General features: G+C 48.8%; 1 protein-coding gene across 3 annotated transcripts in view; it reads left to right on the forward strand.

The window, feature by feature from the left end:
• The first annotated feature begins 1,430 nt into the window (after window positions 1–1,430).
• The window catches only part of OVOL2 (ovo like zinc finger 2), a 35,476-nt gene continuing 20,110 nt past the window's right edge, over window positions 1,431–16,796 (forward strand). Inside the window, exons 1-2 of one of the 3 annotated variants that reach the window (XM_030825430.1) lie at window positions 1,431–1,729; window positions 3,739–3,959. Coding sequence is in view for 1 of the 3 variants with exons in the window: in XM_030825429.1 (XP_030681289.1) it covers window positions 2,982–3,081; window positions 3,739–3,959 (321 nt within the window). In the remaining 2 variants the exon portion in view is untranslated. Of the gene's footprint in view, window positions 1,730–2,640; window positions 3,082–3,738; window positions 3,960–16,796 lie in introns of those variants that run through there. The other 2 variants (XM_030825429.1, XM_030825431.1) reach the window with 2 other exon arrangements.

The following is a 16,796-nucleotide window of genomic DNA, read 5'->3' on the forward strand; positions in this document are numbered from 1 at the left end:
TGACAGGTAGTTTCTCAAGCCTTTCCCCCTTTCTCCCACCCCACTTTTGAAATCCCCCGTGTTAACTGTTCCCATCTTTGAATCTGTGTGTACCCAATGTTTAGCTCCCACTTCTAATTGAGAACCTACAGTATTAGATTTTCTGTCTCTGAGTTAATTTGCACCAGATAATGGCCTCCAGGTGCATCCATGTTGCTGCAAATATGTGATTTCATTCTTTTTGTGGCAGCATAGTATTCCATGGTGTATATGTACCATATTTTCTTTATTCAGTCCACCACTGATGGGCACCTGGGTTGATACTATGTCTTTCCTACTGTGAATAATGCTGCCATAAACACACAAGTGTTTATTGGTAAAGCGATTTATTTTCCTTTGGTTGTATACCCAGTCACTGGATTGGTGGGTCCAATGGTAATTCTATTCTTAGTTCTTTGAGAAATCTCCAAACTGCTTTCCACAGGGGCTGAATTAATTTGCATTCTCACCAACAGCGTATAAGCTTATAATAGCAGTGCAAGAAAAGGAGAATCGGGTTCATTTCTCATCCTGCTTTCTGGGATACTCTATCAACTCCTCTCATAATACTTAGAAAACCAACCTTACAATGGAGACAAGTTAGCCAAGATAAAAGCTGGTTCTTTGTATATGTTAATAATTTTGATAGACCCCATCACGTCTGATCAAGAAAAAAGAGAGAAATAAAACACATTAAAATTCCTTTCTCCTCAAGAAGCACCCAGCAAATATAGTAGGTGTGCATCCAACGATCATAGAATAAAAGTGTTGTTATCCTGTTAAGTCTTCATCCCCAAACCTATAAAGGTTGCATTGCTTTGGAGGTTTCTAGCCTTATACCTCATCATCCTATAATCTTTTAAAATAATACAAATAGGCAAAGTAGTCAAGGCACTCACTGGTTTGAAATCCAGTGAAAGAAAAAAAAAGCTTTGTTAATGGAGTTGACAGCCTCTTCTGTATAATTGGGAGTGCTGAACGAAGTTCTGAAGATTTTTAAAGACTAGGAATAGTTCTGTAACTTCATAGTTGTACTTTATTTTTACTCTTCCATTCACCCAAGCTCCTTCTTTCTAGCAAATCCCGTTTGTTGGCGGATACAAATACATCTGCAGAGTCTCCCGGAAGCTGCCCCATCAGCCTCATAGACAAGAAGCCTTGTTTTCCTGCACCGCTACAGAAATGTCTTCCTCCTCCTCCTCCTCCCGCTCACCGGGATCAAAGTCTTTTTCGTCCTTAGCTGGTTTTTCTTAGAGAAAAGCTGGAGTTCAGAGTTCAGTCCGGAGAGGGTGACTCCTTGAGGGCAGACCTAGAGGCGCCGCGCACCGGTCCCGCCCGCAGCCCCGGCAGAGCTGCGCCCCGGCTCCCTGCGCCGCGCGAGTCCGCCAGTAGCGCCGAGAAATCCGTTACCAGGCGGTTGTGTCCCCAAGGGCCATTCAGGGCGGAAGGGAACAGGGAACACCGCTGTATTGATTCCCGGGCCCTGTAGGCTGGGAGCTCGGAGGGTCAGGTTACAGACAGGTGAGGCTGGCTGTTGGGTGAGCCGTGGGCTCCAGGGCATCCCTGACCAGACGCGCCCCCGCAGCACCCGGCAGCTGGCACACGTCTGACGACCTCCTGGAGGAGGGCGACCGCAGCGACACAGGAGGCTGTGCCGGTTGTCCTGGGCGCACCCGAACAAGGCCTTGGGAAGGGCAGCGCGCCCCGCAACGTGAGCACAACTGCCTTAGAAACTTGGCATATTTTACCAACTCCCCCTCCTTCTCCCCCCTCCCCTCCAGGCATAAAGGTTGATAGGAACAAACAGATATAATAATAAATGCAAAGCTTTCCTACCTCCCCATTAGGGGCGGCGAGAAGAGGTAGCCAATGTTCACTATGCTAGCTTCCTGGAAAGGTATTTCCCAGTCTCAGAATTTGGGGATCGGGTGGTCAGGGGAGGCAATGGTGGGAGTGGGCGAGGATTGGGGGCTTGTTTTGAAGCTGCATTTGCATAATATGCTCCTGGCTTTTGTTTCTATTGTGTGTTTACTTGGGGTGAGGGGGCTCTCGGGGGTGCAACGTCTTGTGAGGAGAAGCTGCTTTGGCGGGGCAAGCCTTGTTTTTCTTAGATTCTATGATACTAGTCAGAAAAATAGCATGTTCTAAAGATGCCGAATTTTAAAATTTATTTTTACTGCTTATGGGGGGGGTGTTGTAGTTGATGGATAGCTTAAGCCCCTAAGCCCCCAGCCCCCCATTATTAATAATCAGAGTTCTTGGAAGTCTCCCGCCGCCTCCCCCTTCTGACCGCCCAGATTTCATCAAGCCCCAGGAAGGCTCCACAAGGTTCAGAGGAACTGAGCCATTTTCTGGCTCGTCGAAGACAAATCCACCGGGCGGGGGAGGGGGGCAACTCGCGGGAGGCCCCAGCTCACCGGAGGGGTGCCCTGGGAGGCGAACCTGGGGTTTATCTCGAAGAGCTCACCTCGAGGTGCAGGTGATGGGGGAATGGTGCGGGGGTTGATTAAAAAATGTTCTTCCTTTCTTAAAAAGAGGAGGGGGAAGAACAGACTTTAAATTCTTTTGCAAACATTCATGCCTAAGGAAGGGCTGGAACAGGCAGCCCCGGCCGCCGGAACCGGTCGGACAGGTAGCGAGCTTGTTGACACCGTTATGTTGCAGGGCGCATGCTCACTCCCAAGTTTCCTGGTGCCTTTTCTATTCCACCTTATGAAACTTTTTCCCCGGCGTGGTCTCGCTCGCGATTTAAAGCATAGGTGTCGCCGAGCCGGGAGGCTGGGAGTCGCCAGGCGTGCGGGGGAGAGGCCTGGGCCGCGCCGCGGCGGGGGGTGGAGGAAGAGGGCAGGCGAGGCGGGAAGGTGGGCTCTGGCCGCCGGGAGCCGGGGACCGAGCCGCCGCCGTCGCCCCTAGCGGGGAGCAGCCGGGAGGAGGGGGCCGCAGTCGGGAGAGGGGACCCCACCATGCCCAAAGTCTTCCTGGTGAAGAGGAGGAGCCTGGGGGTCTCGGTCCGCAGCTGGGATGAGCTCCCGGATGAGAAAAGGGCAGACACCTACATCCCAGGTGAGCGCGCGCGGGGGCCGGGCCTGGGCGCTGGGCTCCCGGGGTGGGGGAAGGGGTGGCGGGTCTTCTCTGCTCATCGGCAGGGGCGGGCTCCCCACCTCATCCCCCTCTTCCGGGGGGCACGCGGGGGTCTTCTAGGCGGGGTAGGGTGGGCAATGAGGGACTGGGATGCCCTGGACTCTAGGCGCCCCCTTCCCCGTAGTGGGATCCTCTAATTGCCCGGCGGCGGGACCGTTGGCTGCAGCGCGGGCCGAGGTCGCCCAGGAAAGGGATTGAAAGCCAGCAGAGGCTACCCCCAATCTCACGTCCTCATGGGGGTGCACAAAGGCCCGCCAACCCTTCTGGTGCTAGCTGGTGAGAGGTCAGACCCGCCTCCCCCGCCCCGAGAGGAAACTTGGCGCGCGGGGTCCTCCGCCGCGTGTGGCCGCCTGGTTCCTCGTGGGCGCCGGGGCTGGGACCGGGAAGAGGCCCCGAGCACCCCAAGCTAGCTCTATGGGCCGATTCGGGGCTTTCTCGCCACCCCCGCGACGTTGCCCACTTGGCGAGGTGCCCAGGTCCGGGGCGGGGCGGCGGCAACACCGCCCGCAGGTCAAACTGCCGCGGGCGTGGGGGCTGACGCCGAGTGTGTGTGTCGGGGTGCGGCCCCTCCCTCCACAGTGGGCCTGGGCCGCCTGCTCCACGACCCCCCCGAGGACTGCCGCAGCGACGGCGGCAGCAGCAGCGGCAGCGGCAGCAGCAGCGCGGGGGAGCCTGGAGGAGCTGAGAGCAGCTCGTCCCCGCACGCCCCCGAGCGCGAAACCCCCGAGCCCGGCGACGCCGAGGGCCCCGATGGACACCTGGCGGCCAAGCAGCGCCCGGTCGCCAGATCGAAAATCAAGGTACTGTGTCGACTCTGCCCCCGCCGCCACCTGCACCACGCCCTGGCGTCGGGCTCCCGGGGCCGGCGCCCCTCCCTGCCGCGCCCGCCCGCGCAACCCGGCACCCGCGCCCCGAGCGCGCCCGCAGCGCGGATCCTGCACCTGCCCCTGGGCGGCGGCCAGGGCGCCTCGGCGCGTCCTCCCGCCCGCAGGGTAGCTGCTGCGCGGGGGCGGCCGGTTCCCGGAGTGGGGTCCGTCCTCCTGGTGGCCCCGCCTGATGCCGAGTGCTGCCTCTGGAACTGCCGAAAAGGCACAGGCATCGCTGCCTTCCGCCAGCAGCCCGTTCTGTGCGCTAGGCCTGTAGAATAACCAAGGCCGTCGGAGTTCCGGAGGTCGGAAAGGAAGCCTCAGCGCTCTCAGAAATTCCACCCTCTGGGACGGAGTTCCTGGCGCCGCGATTCTGAGAGTTCACCCCCCATGCTTATGTTCTGGACATGGGAGGCAGCTTGACACGTAGTGGGCCTCTCCCAAAATAAGCGGTTCCCAGTGTCTGTCAGACAGGAGGCTTATGCGCGGCACTTTAGATCTGTCATCTTTCCAATCTTGAATTAAATTGATGGGTAAAAGGGTTCAACTACAGACTTCTCGAGCGCCTCTACTCCAGTGGATTGGAGTGTTTCCTCTCATCTATGGTCGCGCTTCGGGGCCCCCTCGAACATTCTGGACGCCCACCTGCGCTTTCGGGCAGAACTTCCATGATGGTCTGCTCAAAGGTATCCGCTACCCACCAAGATTTAGGAATCCCATTCCACTGACTCAGCCAGCTGGAGCTAGGGGCCGGTGATTTATGATCACTTGACCCCACTTTCTAGCCTGGTGGGCCGCAGTGCTACACTGTGCACCCACCCCCTAGACCTCCGGTGCAGGTGGTAATTCCGGGGCTCTCCGGTGCCCTCTCGCCACCCAGACCGGGAGTAGAGGGCAGTGGGGAGGGAGAGCCTGGGCTTTGCTGTGGATTGAGAAAGCAGCCCTCATTTTCCTGGGAGAGGCCACCCCTCCCCTGTGCACATTCCATATTCCCAGGGTTTGACTCCGGGGTGGGCTGAGGCGCATTTGGTTTTGAATTGAGGTTTGAGGCTTCAGCTGGGATCCAAAGGAAAGACCTCTTTAAAGAAGAAGCTGCCGATACCGTGCGGGCCGGCAGCTTTAGCGGTAAGTGTGAGGGTGAGGTTCAAAGTCAGCTGGCCTGAGGCTCTTCCGGGCCAGGTGGGGTTAAGTGGGAGGGAGCAATTTGCCTGAGGCTGGTAGCTCTGCCCTTCGGGAAATTCTACAAAGTGTCCCACTTGCATATTTATCACCAGGCTGGAAGGACAATTGTAACGTTGTTTTGGGAGCCTCTGCAGCTAGTTTGCCCCTCTGTCCCCCAATTGCCCAGATTCCGCTAGAGAGAAAGTGACAGATTCTCATCCAGTCTCTTAACCAATATTTTAGGCAATCTCTTCTGCCTCAGGCACACAGGGCCGTTGGAATCCTGGATTAAAGGAAGACGTAAACCAATCTGATTTCCTAGATTAGTTGCCTGTGCGCTGGGGGAAGGGGGGCGGGGAGGCACAGTTCACTCCTGAACCGTTAAGAGTCTTCTTTCCATAGTTTCCAGGGGAGTTTTTATTTACTGGGGATGTTTAGGTTCCTTCTTTCTGCCTCTACCCCCAGCAAGGAGACATTTTGGTGTTAATATGCTCCAAGCCTCCAGAATTATTATCAGCCATGGCATTGGCGGTTTTCAAATGACTGACCAAATTGCCTGTGACTTCGCATGTTGTATAATTATAAAGCTCTTTCCAAGGCATGCTGAACTCACAGTTTCTCTAAGAATTAGTTTCTTTTCTTTTCTTTTTTTTTTTTTTTTTTTTTGAGGTGGAGTTTCGCTGTTCTTGCCCAGGCTGGAGTGCAATGGCTCAATCTCAGCTCACTGCAACCTCTGCCTCCTGGGTTCGAGTGATTCTCCTGCCTCAGCCTTCCAAGCAGCTGGGATTAGCTGGCTACTAGCCACCACCGCTGGCTAATTTTGTAATTTTGGTAGAGATGGGGTTTCTCCATGTTGGTCAGACTGGTCTTGAACTCCCGACCTCAGGTGATCTGCCCGCCTCGGCCTCCCAAAGTGCTGGGATTACAGGCGTGAGCCACCACGTCTAGCCAAGAATTAGTTTCTTAGGCAGCGGGCTCCCAGGACAACAAGAAGGGCAGGTTTGAGCCATCGCCTGGCACAGAGAAGCAACACTCTGCCCATCTAACACCTGGGGTGTGCAAGGCAGCAAGAGGTAAAAATGCTCCCACCCTGGTGTTCCTTCCAGAATCATCTGGCAGTAGCAGTTAATCATGTAAGCTCTGGTTTTGTCACTTCTTAGATGTGGACCTTGAGTGGCTCACCCACTGGGCTCACTCACCCCTCTGGGCCTCGGCTTCCTTATCTGTAAGATGATAATAATGATACCTACTTGAGAGCATTGTGAGGATAAATGAGTGAAGGGTAGAACATGGTATGTGCCCAATAACCGTAGATAGTATTCAGGTTAATAGGGAGACACAAACATTATTAACTCTGCTGCAGGACAGTGAATGTGAAACCAGAATTCCAAACACAGAGGTGACCGATTTGAGTGAGGAAAGTGTCCTGATATGGATTTGAAGGCCGGGGAGAAGGGAGGGGGTGGGCCTGAGGGCAGTGTGGGCTGAGTCCCGCAGCTGGAGCATAGAAAAGACGAAGCTCTGGTGGCTGAAGATAGGAAACAGGGCTTGCTGGGGTCAGGGAGAGAGCTGGTGGTAAAGAGCTGGAAATGTAACCAGGACAGGGTGAGATGGTGAAGGGGCCAAGCCGAGAAGTGTGGGTGCTCCTGCTGGGCAGAGGAGAAGCTCTGGATGATGTAAGAAGGAAAACCTCAATCGGGTTCCTCTTTATTTATTTATTTTTATTTATTTTTTGAGACAGAGTCTCGCTCTGTCGCCCGGAGCTGGAGTGCAGTGGCGCAATCTCGGCTCACTGCAAACTCTGCCTCCTGGGTTCAAGTGATTCTCCTGCCTCAGCCTCCCAAGTAGCTGGGATTACAGGCACCTACCACAAAGCCTGGCTGATTTTTGTATTTTAAATTGAGACAGAGTTTTGCCCTGTTGTCCAGGCTGGTCTTGAACTCCTGACCTTAGGTGATCCGCCCACCTCAGCCTCTTAATGTGCTGGGATTACAGGTGTGAGCCACCGTGCCCTGCCATTTGGGTCCCTCTTAACAGCTGTGGTCATGGATACATTATCTCCTCTGAGCCTCAGTTCCTTCATCTGTAAAGTGGAGGACTCAAAGAATCAGCCTCCTAGAAGAGTTGCATAGATTAAATGAGATAGTGGGTGTAACGTGTTTAGCTTTCTGCGCATGTGTAAACTGCCCAAGAGGAAGTTAGCTGACAGTGACATACAGCAAGTTTTAATGCCCAACATTTTGGTGGCTGCAGTAAGGACATGGGATTCACTAACCTGATTTTGTTGATGGATGGATCTGGAAAAGGAGTCCGAGGTGCAGATTAGGAAATGTGGCTGGCCCTTCCCAGCCTATCTGCCTTTTGACGGTGTGCCTCAGGGCAGATTGTGAAATTGTCTCTTTACTACTGAGAACTCTGTAATTTGCCAAACAAATAGGGGTGAGAAGATGATGTACATTCCAGAGAGTGTGCATGGCAGGTCTCTTTTCTGCTGGATCCATCTGCAGGTCTTCAGCTGCGGGGTAGAGAAACCCAGGAAATACTAATCACCGTTGTCCTTTGGAGGCTTATTAAAAACTAAGTAACTCTGAAGTTAACCCAGTTGACTGATAGTATTCATTTGTGATTCTCTGGCTGGTAGGATCCAGGTCCAAGTAGGGAGTACCAAGTGAATTTGTCCTCTCACCTTGTCCTATTCTGTTCTTTCTTTTTGCCCTCTCCCGTGGGTTCTTCAAAATAAATAAAATTTAGATTCTTTCAAAAGTATTCTTGGCCTTTTACCTGGCTCTCTAACGAGTCTTGTGGTGGTGGAGATGTGTGTTTATGGGGTAGTCCCCATATCCCCATCACTTTGTATTATTTAGAATCTCAAAAGCATAGTCATATGTATCTGCCACCCAGCCCCAACAACCATTAACCCATGGCCAGTCCTGCCCAGCCACACCCCCACCCCTTGCCCCACACACGATTTTGAAGCAAATCTAGGACATCATACCATTTCAACCATAAATAGTTCAGAATGTGCGTTTAGTGGATAAAGACCAAAATTCATGATCACACCCACATTACCAATTGTGTTCACATTACTAATTGTCTCATAAATTCATACTTTTCCCCTCCAGTTTGCCTAATTAGGTCCACATAATGTCCACACATTGTAATTGATTGGCATGTCTTTTGAGCCTCTTTTAATTTCATACATTTTCCCTCCATCAAGTTAATTGTTGAAGAAATGGGTGATTTGTTTTGTAGAGTTCCCAACAGTCTGGATTTTGCTGAGCACATCACCACGTGCCTAACATTCCTCAGTCCCCTAGGTTTTCTCTAAATGGGTAGTTGGATCTGCAGCTGCAGCATCCAATATCATGTGTGACTATCACAGCCATAGTCAATTAAGAATTAACAATTAGACCAGGCGCCGTGGCTCATGCCTGTAATCCCAGCACTTTGGGAGGCCGAGGCGGGTGGATCACCTGAGGTCAGGAGTTCGAGACCAGCCTGGCCAACATGGTGAAACCCCAACTCTATTAAAAAAATACAAAAAAAATTAGTGGGGCTTGGTGGCATGCGCTTGTAATTCCAGCTACTAAGGGTGCTGAGGCAAGAGAATCGCTTGAACCCAGGAGGCAGAGGTTGCAGTGAGCCAAGATTGCACCACTGCACTCCAACCTGGGTAACAGAGCGAGACCCCATCTCAAAATAACAATTAAGTTCCTCAGTCCCACTAGCAACATTTCAAGTGCTCAGTAGCCATGTGTGACTAGTGGCGAATGTACTGGACAGTACAGAATATAATTTTTCTGTCACCACAGAAAGTTCTATTGGACAATGCAACTCTCCCTGCTTGGTCAGCTCTATTTTATTTTAGCTAGAATATGTCACAGTCAGGGACACCTGTCTTCATCAGGAGGTACTGAATATTTGGTTATCTCTCTTTTTCTGATGTTAGCAGCTGTTGATGCTCAGGACCTAAATATTTTGGCTTTTTAGGTGTTCTAAAACAGCAATAATCTAATTCTCCCCTCTGTTTATTAACTGATGTATTTCTATAGAGACACACTTTGCCTCATCTACTGCTTGGTTTCCCAGTGGCACAGTTCACTTATGAAAGACAGAATAATGCCAGATTCACTTTACCTTTATTTGTAAATGAAGATAATCAGTTGTTAACCAGAATTCTCCTTTGATGGCTAATTAGTTCTTTCTTTTCTTTCTCTTTATTTATTTTTCCTTTTGAGACAGGGCCTCACTATGTTGCCCAAGCTGGTCTCAAACTCCTGGGCTGAAGTGATCCTCCTGTCTCAGCCTTCCAAAGTGCTAGGACTACAGGCACATGCCGCTGAGCCTGGCTCTCAATCCGTTATTTCATTCATTTTGTTGTGAATTATGGATTTAAGCCGTTTTTAAAAAACAATTCATTTGATATTTGGAAGGGAATATAAGTTTCATCCCTGACTCCTTTCCTCTTGTTTTTTGTCTCTCAAGACAGACTTGAATACTCCTCCCCCTGCCCCACTGTAACCTGCTGCCCATTTTCCTGGCTGCACATTTGGCCAACTGACTTCTCTTTTCCACTCTAGATCCATCAGAGCCAGGGAACACTTCCTACTGGGCTCGTATTCCCCAGCAACCAGCGCAGTAGTGCCTGGGTCATAGAAGGACATAAGTCAACACAGAACAAGAATATAGGCAGGGGAAGAAGTCAACAGTTCCCAGACATGAGTGGTAGCATTTGAAGGAAAGCACAGAAAGCAGGAAGAAAAGGGATACTGGAAAAATGCTTGGAATGGATTCTTGATGAAGGTTAAATTAATTAAAAGGGGGAAAAGGAGGAACATGAGAACAATGTGTATTAATTGCCTGGTTTTAAACTTGTATATAGGTGAAGTAGGTTTTTATTGTTGGAAAGGACTACATAGGCTTAGTTACGCACATCAGAATCCACTGTAGCTAGTTTAAGCAGAGAAAGGTATTAAATGGACTAAAGAAGGACCAAGCTGAGCTCCTAGGAATGACTCAGAGCCACAGAGCAGAACTGGGCCATCTAGGAGCTGCGGCTGCTGCCCAATCAGGAAGCTGCCACCTCGATGGCCGCCCCTCCCTGCGTCTGCCATCGCAGAGTGTAAAACAATTGCCTCTTGCCTGCCTCTGTCCAGTTAACTCAGGGCTGAATTCAGATCTCCTGATAGTGCATGTAACTGGTGGAACCCAAGTTACTTCCCAAATCCTCATGGCAAGGGAGTCAGGGAAGCGTAATTTTCACTTCTCTAGCTTCGGCAGTACAGGAAGGCCCACCAGAAGGAGTTGGGATAGATACTGAGTCCTTCCATAGGATCGACTACAGGAACCTTTAAAGCATGTATGGCCCCAAATCTCCTTACTTTCAGGGTGAGAAAAATTAAGCCCAGCAAGTTTTTGTTGAGTTCCTCAAAGTTGTTAGTGGCAAAACTCAACCCAAGGATCCTCAACCTTTCAGCATTGTTCCATTGCATTGTGGGACAACTGCACTGTCCAGTATGTCAGCCGTAGTCAACATGTGGCTTTGATGCTTTAGCCCTTAGTGTTGATAGTCTGCCATTAAGGACTCATGATGATATGAGACAAACAATGGGGTTCATGCCCCCTCCTCCTGCCCCAGAGACCTGCAGGCCTGTCCTGAGGGAACTGTAGGCACAAGTTTTGCAGATGACGGACCACATTCAAAATTCTCAGGGTGGGCCACTACAAGTCACGTGGCCGTGGGCAAGTCAAATCTCTTTGGGCCTCAGTTTCTTCTTCGGTTTTATAAAGATATATATTCCCTTCATCCTCTCTGCATTTGAGAAGGCTCTCCACTCTGCCATGTAGGGGAGTTGTGAAGTCTAAGGAAATGGTACGTAGGACCAGGAGGGGAATCTGAATGCCAAACGAATTGGGGAAATATGCTTAGCATGCTTTTAGCATTCAAGCATCGCAACGTGTCGGTGGAAATTGGTTCAAATGGCCACCAGAAGGTAGCCTTGGGCTCAGAATATCCTCCCATAGGAAACAGGACCATTAACTAAATGAACTTATCTGCTAGAAACATCAACAGAAAATAAAGGTTGTTCTTTTTTTGTTGTTGTTTTCACCTTTAGAAGTTTGACAGGTGAATGATCTGAGCCAGCTTTGAAGCTGGTCAGAGGGCCAGCCGAAGGCCCTGACTCCCTGGATGTTCCTGCAGTTTTCAGCAGTGCGGAGACAATGATTGGTTTGTTCTGCCGCCGAGTCCTGTTTTCTAGAAGAAGAACTTGAGGAGAATTTTGCACATTTTTTGAAATGAAAGCTGAGATCCTGCAGAAAACAGGACAGTGCTCAGAAAAGCGCCAGGCCATGGGGTTGGAGAGCTATTCATTGTCTCTTCGTCTTCGTGCCCTGAATTAATTTCAAGACCAATGTCATTTCCCTCCCTCTATGGTAGTTTCCCCACCTCATTAATAAGCCTTTTGCAAAGTGTTAATTTTGGATTAAGGGTGAGACGATTAAGCTTTTCCAGAAGGTAGCATGGTGTAAAAACCACCCCTGGCAGGCCTGGAGCTGTACCTTATAATTAAATATATTAATAATTTCTGTATTAAAACGTGAATATTGACACTAAATGGGATAAAGTCGGCACATATTTTTAAATCAGCTCAGGTCAGATTTCACTGTCATGGGAGATAGGACAGAATGTTGGTTGGCAGAGCTTTTTGTCATATATTTTATTTTATTTTTTGAGACAAGGTCTGTCTCTGTCACTCAGGCTGGAGTGCAGTGGTGCTATCTTGGCTTACTGTAACCACCGCCCCCTACCTCAGCCTCCTGAGTAGCTGGGATTACAGGTGTGTGCCACCATGCCCAGCTAATTTTTGTATTTTAGTAGAGTCAGGGTTTTACCATGTTGGCCAGGCTCATCTTGAACTCCTGACCTCAAGTGATCCTCCTGCCTACACCTCTCAAAGTGCTGGGATTACAGGCATGAGCCACTATACCCAGCTGTTTTTCAGAGCTTTTTGAATTACAGAGTTGCAGATGAAGGACTGGGGGCTAGTGGCTCCCTTTTTAGTTTAGTTTTTTTTTTTTAGTTCCTCTTTTCTTCCATCAAAGAGAGAAAAATTCAAAAGCAAATTGAGAAACAAATTTTTTTTTCTTTTTTTGAGACAGAGTCTTGCTCTATGGCTGAGGCTGGAATGCAGTGGCATGATCTCGGCTCACTGCAACCTCTGCCTCCCGGGTTCAAGTGATTCTCATGCCTCAGCCTCCTGAGTAGCTGGGACTACAAGCGTGCACCACCACACCCGGCCAATTTTTGTATTTTTAGTAGAGACAGAGTTTCACCATGTTGGCCAGGAAGGTCTCAAACTCCTGAACTTCAGTGATCTGCCTGCCTTAGCCTCCCAAAGTGCTGGGATTACAGGCGGGAGCCACCATACCTGGCCGAGAAACAATAAATTTTGACCAATTACCTTTTGTTTAGGACCACAGAATTTTGGAGTTGGTCTAACTATAATAGGACTTACAAAGCACCAGGTTAATTAAATTAAAATTTAATTTCTTCATTTCTTTCTTTTTTTTTTTTTTTTTTTTTTTTTTTTGAGATGGAGTCTCACTCTGTTGCCCGGGCTGGAGTGCAATGGCACTATCTCAGCTCACTGCAACCTCCACCTCCCGGATTCAAGTGATTCTCCTGCCTCAGCCTCCCAAGTAGTTGGGATTATAGGCACCTACCACCATGCCTGGCTAATTTTTGTATTTTTAATAGAGGTGGGGTTTCACCATGTTGGTCAGGCTGGTCTCGAACTCCTGACCTCAGATGATCCACCGGCCTTGGCCTCCCAAAGTACTAGGATTACAGGTGTGAGCCACTGTGCCCTGCCAATTTCTTCATTTATTTCTAAGAGGCAAATATTATTATTATTATATTTATTTATTTTGTGACAGAGTTATGGTCTTGTTGCCCAGGCTGGAGTGCAATGGCACGATTTCGGCTCACTGCAACCTCCGCCTCCCGGGTTCAAACCATTCTCTTGTCTCAGCCTCCCGAGTAGCTAGGATTATGAGTAGCCACCATGCCCGGCTAATTTTTGTATTTTTAGTAGAGACGGGGTTTCATCATATTGGTCAGGCTGGTCTCGAACTCCTGACCTCAGGTGATCCGCCCACCTTGGCCTCCCGAAGTGCTGGGATTACAGGCATAAGCCACCACGCCCGGCCATGCAAATATTATTATTCACATTTTACAGGTGATGAAATTAAGGCTTAGAGAAGTTAGGTAACTTGCCTACAACTAAGTTAGGTAACTTGCCACAAACTAAGTGGTGGAGCAGGAATTGAAGGAATTTAGGAAACTGGAAAACAGACCCTGCTCTTAGCTTCTTATACTGCTGAAGAGATCATCTAATACCATTTTATTGTTTTACATGTGGGGAAATTGTGACATAGGGATGTTAAATGACATTCCATATCACACCCGTAGCCAGATCTAGGCTTTTTTTTTTTGATCCTTCAGATTTATTGTCTCTCTGTTCCACTATTGTTTTGTAACTAACATGACTAAGATGTAATTAAGTTTAGTCTACTACTTGTAGAGGAACAAGGTAAGATTGATTAACTCTTTTTTAACTTTTAGGAGGTAGAGTGTTAGGTGTAAACCTATGTAAACATAATAAAGGTGCTCCAGTGAGCAGAGCTGTGATCCTGATCCAGGCAGGGTCAACTGGTCCTCTGGCCCATGAGACATCAGTCCAGGAGTCAGATGTGTCTTCTGTACCATGCAGTCCTGGGAGAGACACTTAGAAATGTGGCAGGTCTGGCGTCTGGAGAGAATAATACGTTTATTACTGTTCCAGTTAACCTATTTCTGCTTCACAAGTATCTCCAAATTTAATAGCTGAAATAATGTAGTATTGTATCATCCACCTCTGTGGGATGAATAGGCTTAGCAGGGCAGTTCTTGCCTTGTGGTTGCAGTCAGATGGCGGCTGAGGCTGGAGTCTTCTGGGGGTTTGACTGGGATGGACATCCACAAGGGCTCACTCACATGGCTGGCAGGTGGCACTTGAACTGCTTCTAGCCTCTTACCTTTGTCCAGTGCATTAATTGTAAAGTTCTGCCACCATTTTTTAACAAGTTCCTATTGATAGACATATATTTAGTTTCCAGTCCTTTGCTATTACAAACCAAATTTCAAGCACAAGGCATATTAAATATACTTTTAGGGATAAATTTCATGTTTAGGAATTTACAAAGATCCCTTCCTTTCTGAGAAGTGAAATAGTCTGGCAGAAGCTAGCTTTGTCAGCCATGATTTTTTGCCATTAAATAACCTCACATCTTCTTTCAACAAGGCTCCTGAAGACTTTGAGTGTAATTTGTTAATATCTGATGGCTGGATTGGTCATAAGGGTGGTAAGCAGCACTTAATGGATTGGAGGGTGTGCCACAGGGTGAATTCCCTACATGAGCTACTTCTTGGTGACTCAGCTTTCCATGCTGTGAAATGGGGAGAAATGGAAAAATTGCCTTTGCTGAGGGATACGTGGAGAATTTCCATTTTTGCTCTAAGAAAACCAGAGGAAACGTCCCCTTGAGAATTAGGTGTGCCCTCAGTCTCCAACCCCTTCTCTCCACTCCCATTTTCTCCCCTGTTTTATAAAGCTTCCTGGCAAGTCATGGTGGCTCACGCCTGCAATCCCAGCACTTTGGGAGGCTGAGGCAGGAGAATCCCTTGAGGATAAGAGTTGAAGACCAGCCTGGGCAACATAGTGAGATTCTATCTCTAAAAAAAATTAAAAACAAACAAAAATAAATAAAACACTTTTCTATGTCTTGATCAGATGATCTACTGGCCCTCTACTCCCTTAAATTGTCACTGATCTCCCTTCCCTGTGCCCTTCAAGATCTTATTCTTTTCAAACAAAATAATACCGATGATTTGAGATTTTCATCCTAGACTGCAATAGAAGGCATCTGTATTGCATTCAGAGCATTTTTTTTCTTTTTTTTAAATTATTTATTATTATTATTATTATTATTATACTTTAAGTTTTAGGGTACATGTGCACAATGTGCAGATTTGTTACATATGTATCCATGTGCCATGTTGGTGTGCTGCACCCATTAACTCGTCGTTTAGCATTAGGTGTATCTCCTAATGCTGTCCCTCCCCCCTCCCCCCACCCCACAACAGTCCCCGGGGTGTGATGTTCCCCTTCCTGTGTCCATGTGTTCTCATTGTTCAATTCCCACCTATGAGTGAGAGCATGCGGTGTTTGGTTTTTTGTCCTTGCGATAGTTTGCTGAGAATGATGATTTCCAGTTTCATCCATGTCCCTACAAAGGACATGAACTCATCATTTTTTATGGCTGCATAGTATTCCATGGTGTATGTGTGCCACATTTTCTTAATCCAGTCTGTCGTTGTTGGACATTTGGGTTGGTTCCAAGTCTTTGCTATTTTAAAAATAGGAATTTGTCAAAAAGATTAAACAAGAGTTCATGTTTGAACTATGGTTGGTGAGTCCTTAGGCACATTCTACAAGACTTTAAAAAGACAGTTGCAGGTTTTTACTAATTTTAATTGGAATTACCAGAGTAATTGTCTTTGTTCTATTTCATTAGCCCCTCACTACCACTCAAATGTCTTTGTGCACACTTGATCTTTAGAAGCTCAAAGTACTTAGTGGAGCATATTTAGTCTTTTCAAATCCCTTCAAGGGTGGCAGTGAGCAGGATGGGGACTGCCAGGCAAGGAGGAGAATGTGATCTGCCCGGGTGATAGGAAAGCCTTGGGCAAAGGTGGGCAGCTGCAGTTCTCGGGAGTGAGGTAGTTGATGAGGATCCAGGACAGCCACCCAACTGGGTCATCGAACTCAGCCCCTGTGATGGTCCCCCTTTGTCTTCCAATGGCTCCCTCTTGCCCTTTGACTACATTCCAGCTCCAGTAGGGCCCTCAAGGTAGACTCCTAAGGGGATCTTGCTCTTCTCAGCTACCACTGCTCTCTTCATTAACTGCTCTCCCAGGCTCAGGCTAGCCATGCTGAACCACACACAGTTCCCTCTTTCCCACCGTCCTCTCCTGGAATGTTCTTTGCTGTGCGCCCCTTTTCTTCCTCATCTTTGCCTGGCTAAGGAGCTCACTTCCTCTGGAAGCATCTTCCCTGGTGCTGTAGGTCTGGGGTAGGTGCCCCCTTGGACCCCTGGGCCTCTCAGATGTCAATGGCTGTTGACTTGCCTGCACCCCCACTAGACTCGACAGCTTCCTAGGGACTGGAGATTAAGTCATCTCTAACTGTATTGCCTCCAGCTCTAAGCACAGGGCTTGTCACAGATCAGGGACTTATCAATGTTAGCTGGGGCAAATTAAGCTCCAAGCAAAGGAAAATGAACTAGTGGAGGAGGCTGACTGGAATACCCTGTTCTGGGGTCTTGTGCCTCCTTGAGACTCTCTGCATCCTGCTACCTGCTCCCAGCTGCCAGTCAGCACATACTGATTGTGCACTGGCCCTAGACTAGGCTTGGAGCAGCGGGTAGGGAGGCAGGAGTGGGACTGAATGCTTGCTGACCATCCTCAAGGTGTTGAGTTGAGAAAACCAGATGAACTGTGTGCATAGT

The sequence above is a fragment of the Nomascus leucogenys genome, chromosome 13 (assembly GCF_006542625.1).
Source record: "Nomascus leucogenys isolate Asia chromosome 13, Asia_NLE_v1, whole genome shotgun sequence".
NCBI lineage: Eukaryota > Metazoa > Chordata > Mammalia > Primates > Hylobatidae > Nomascus > Nomascus leucogenys.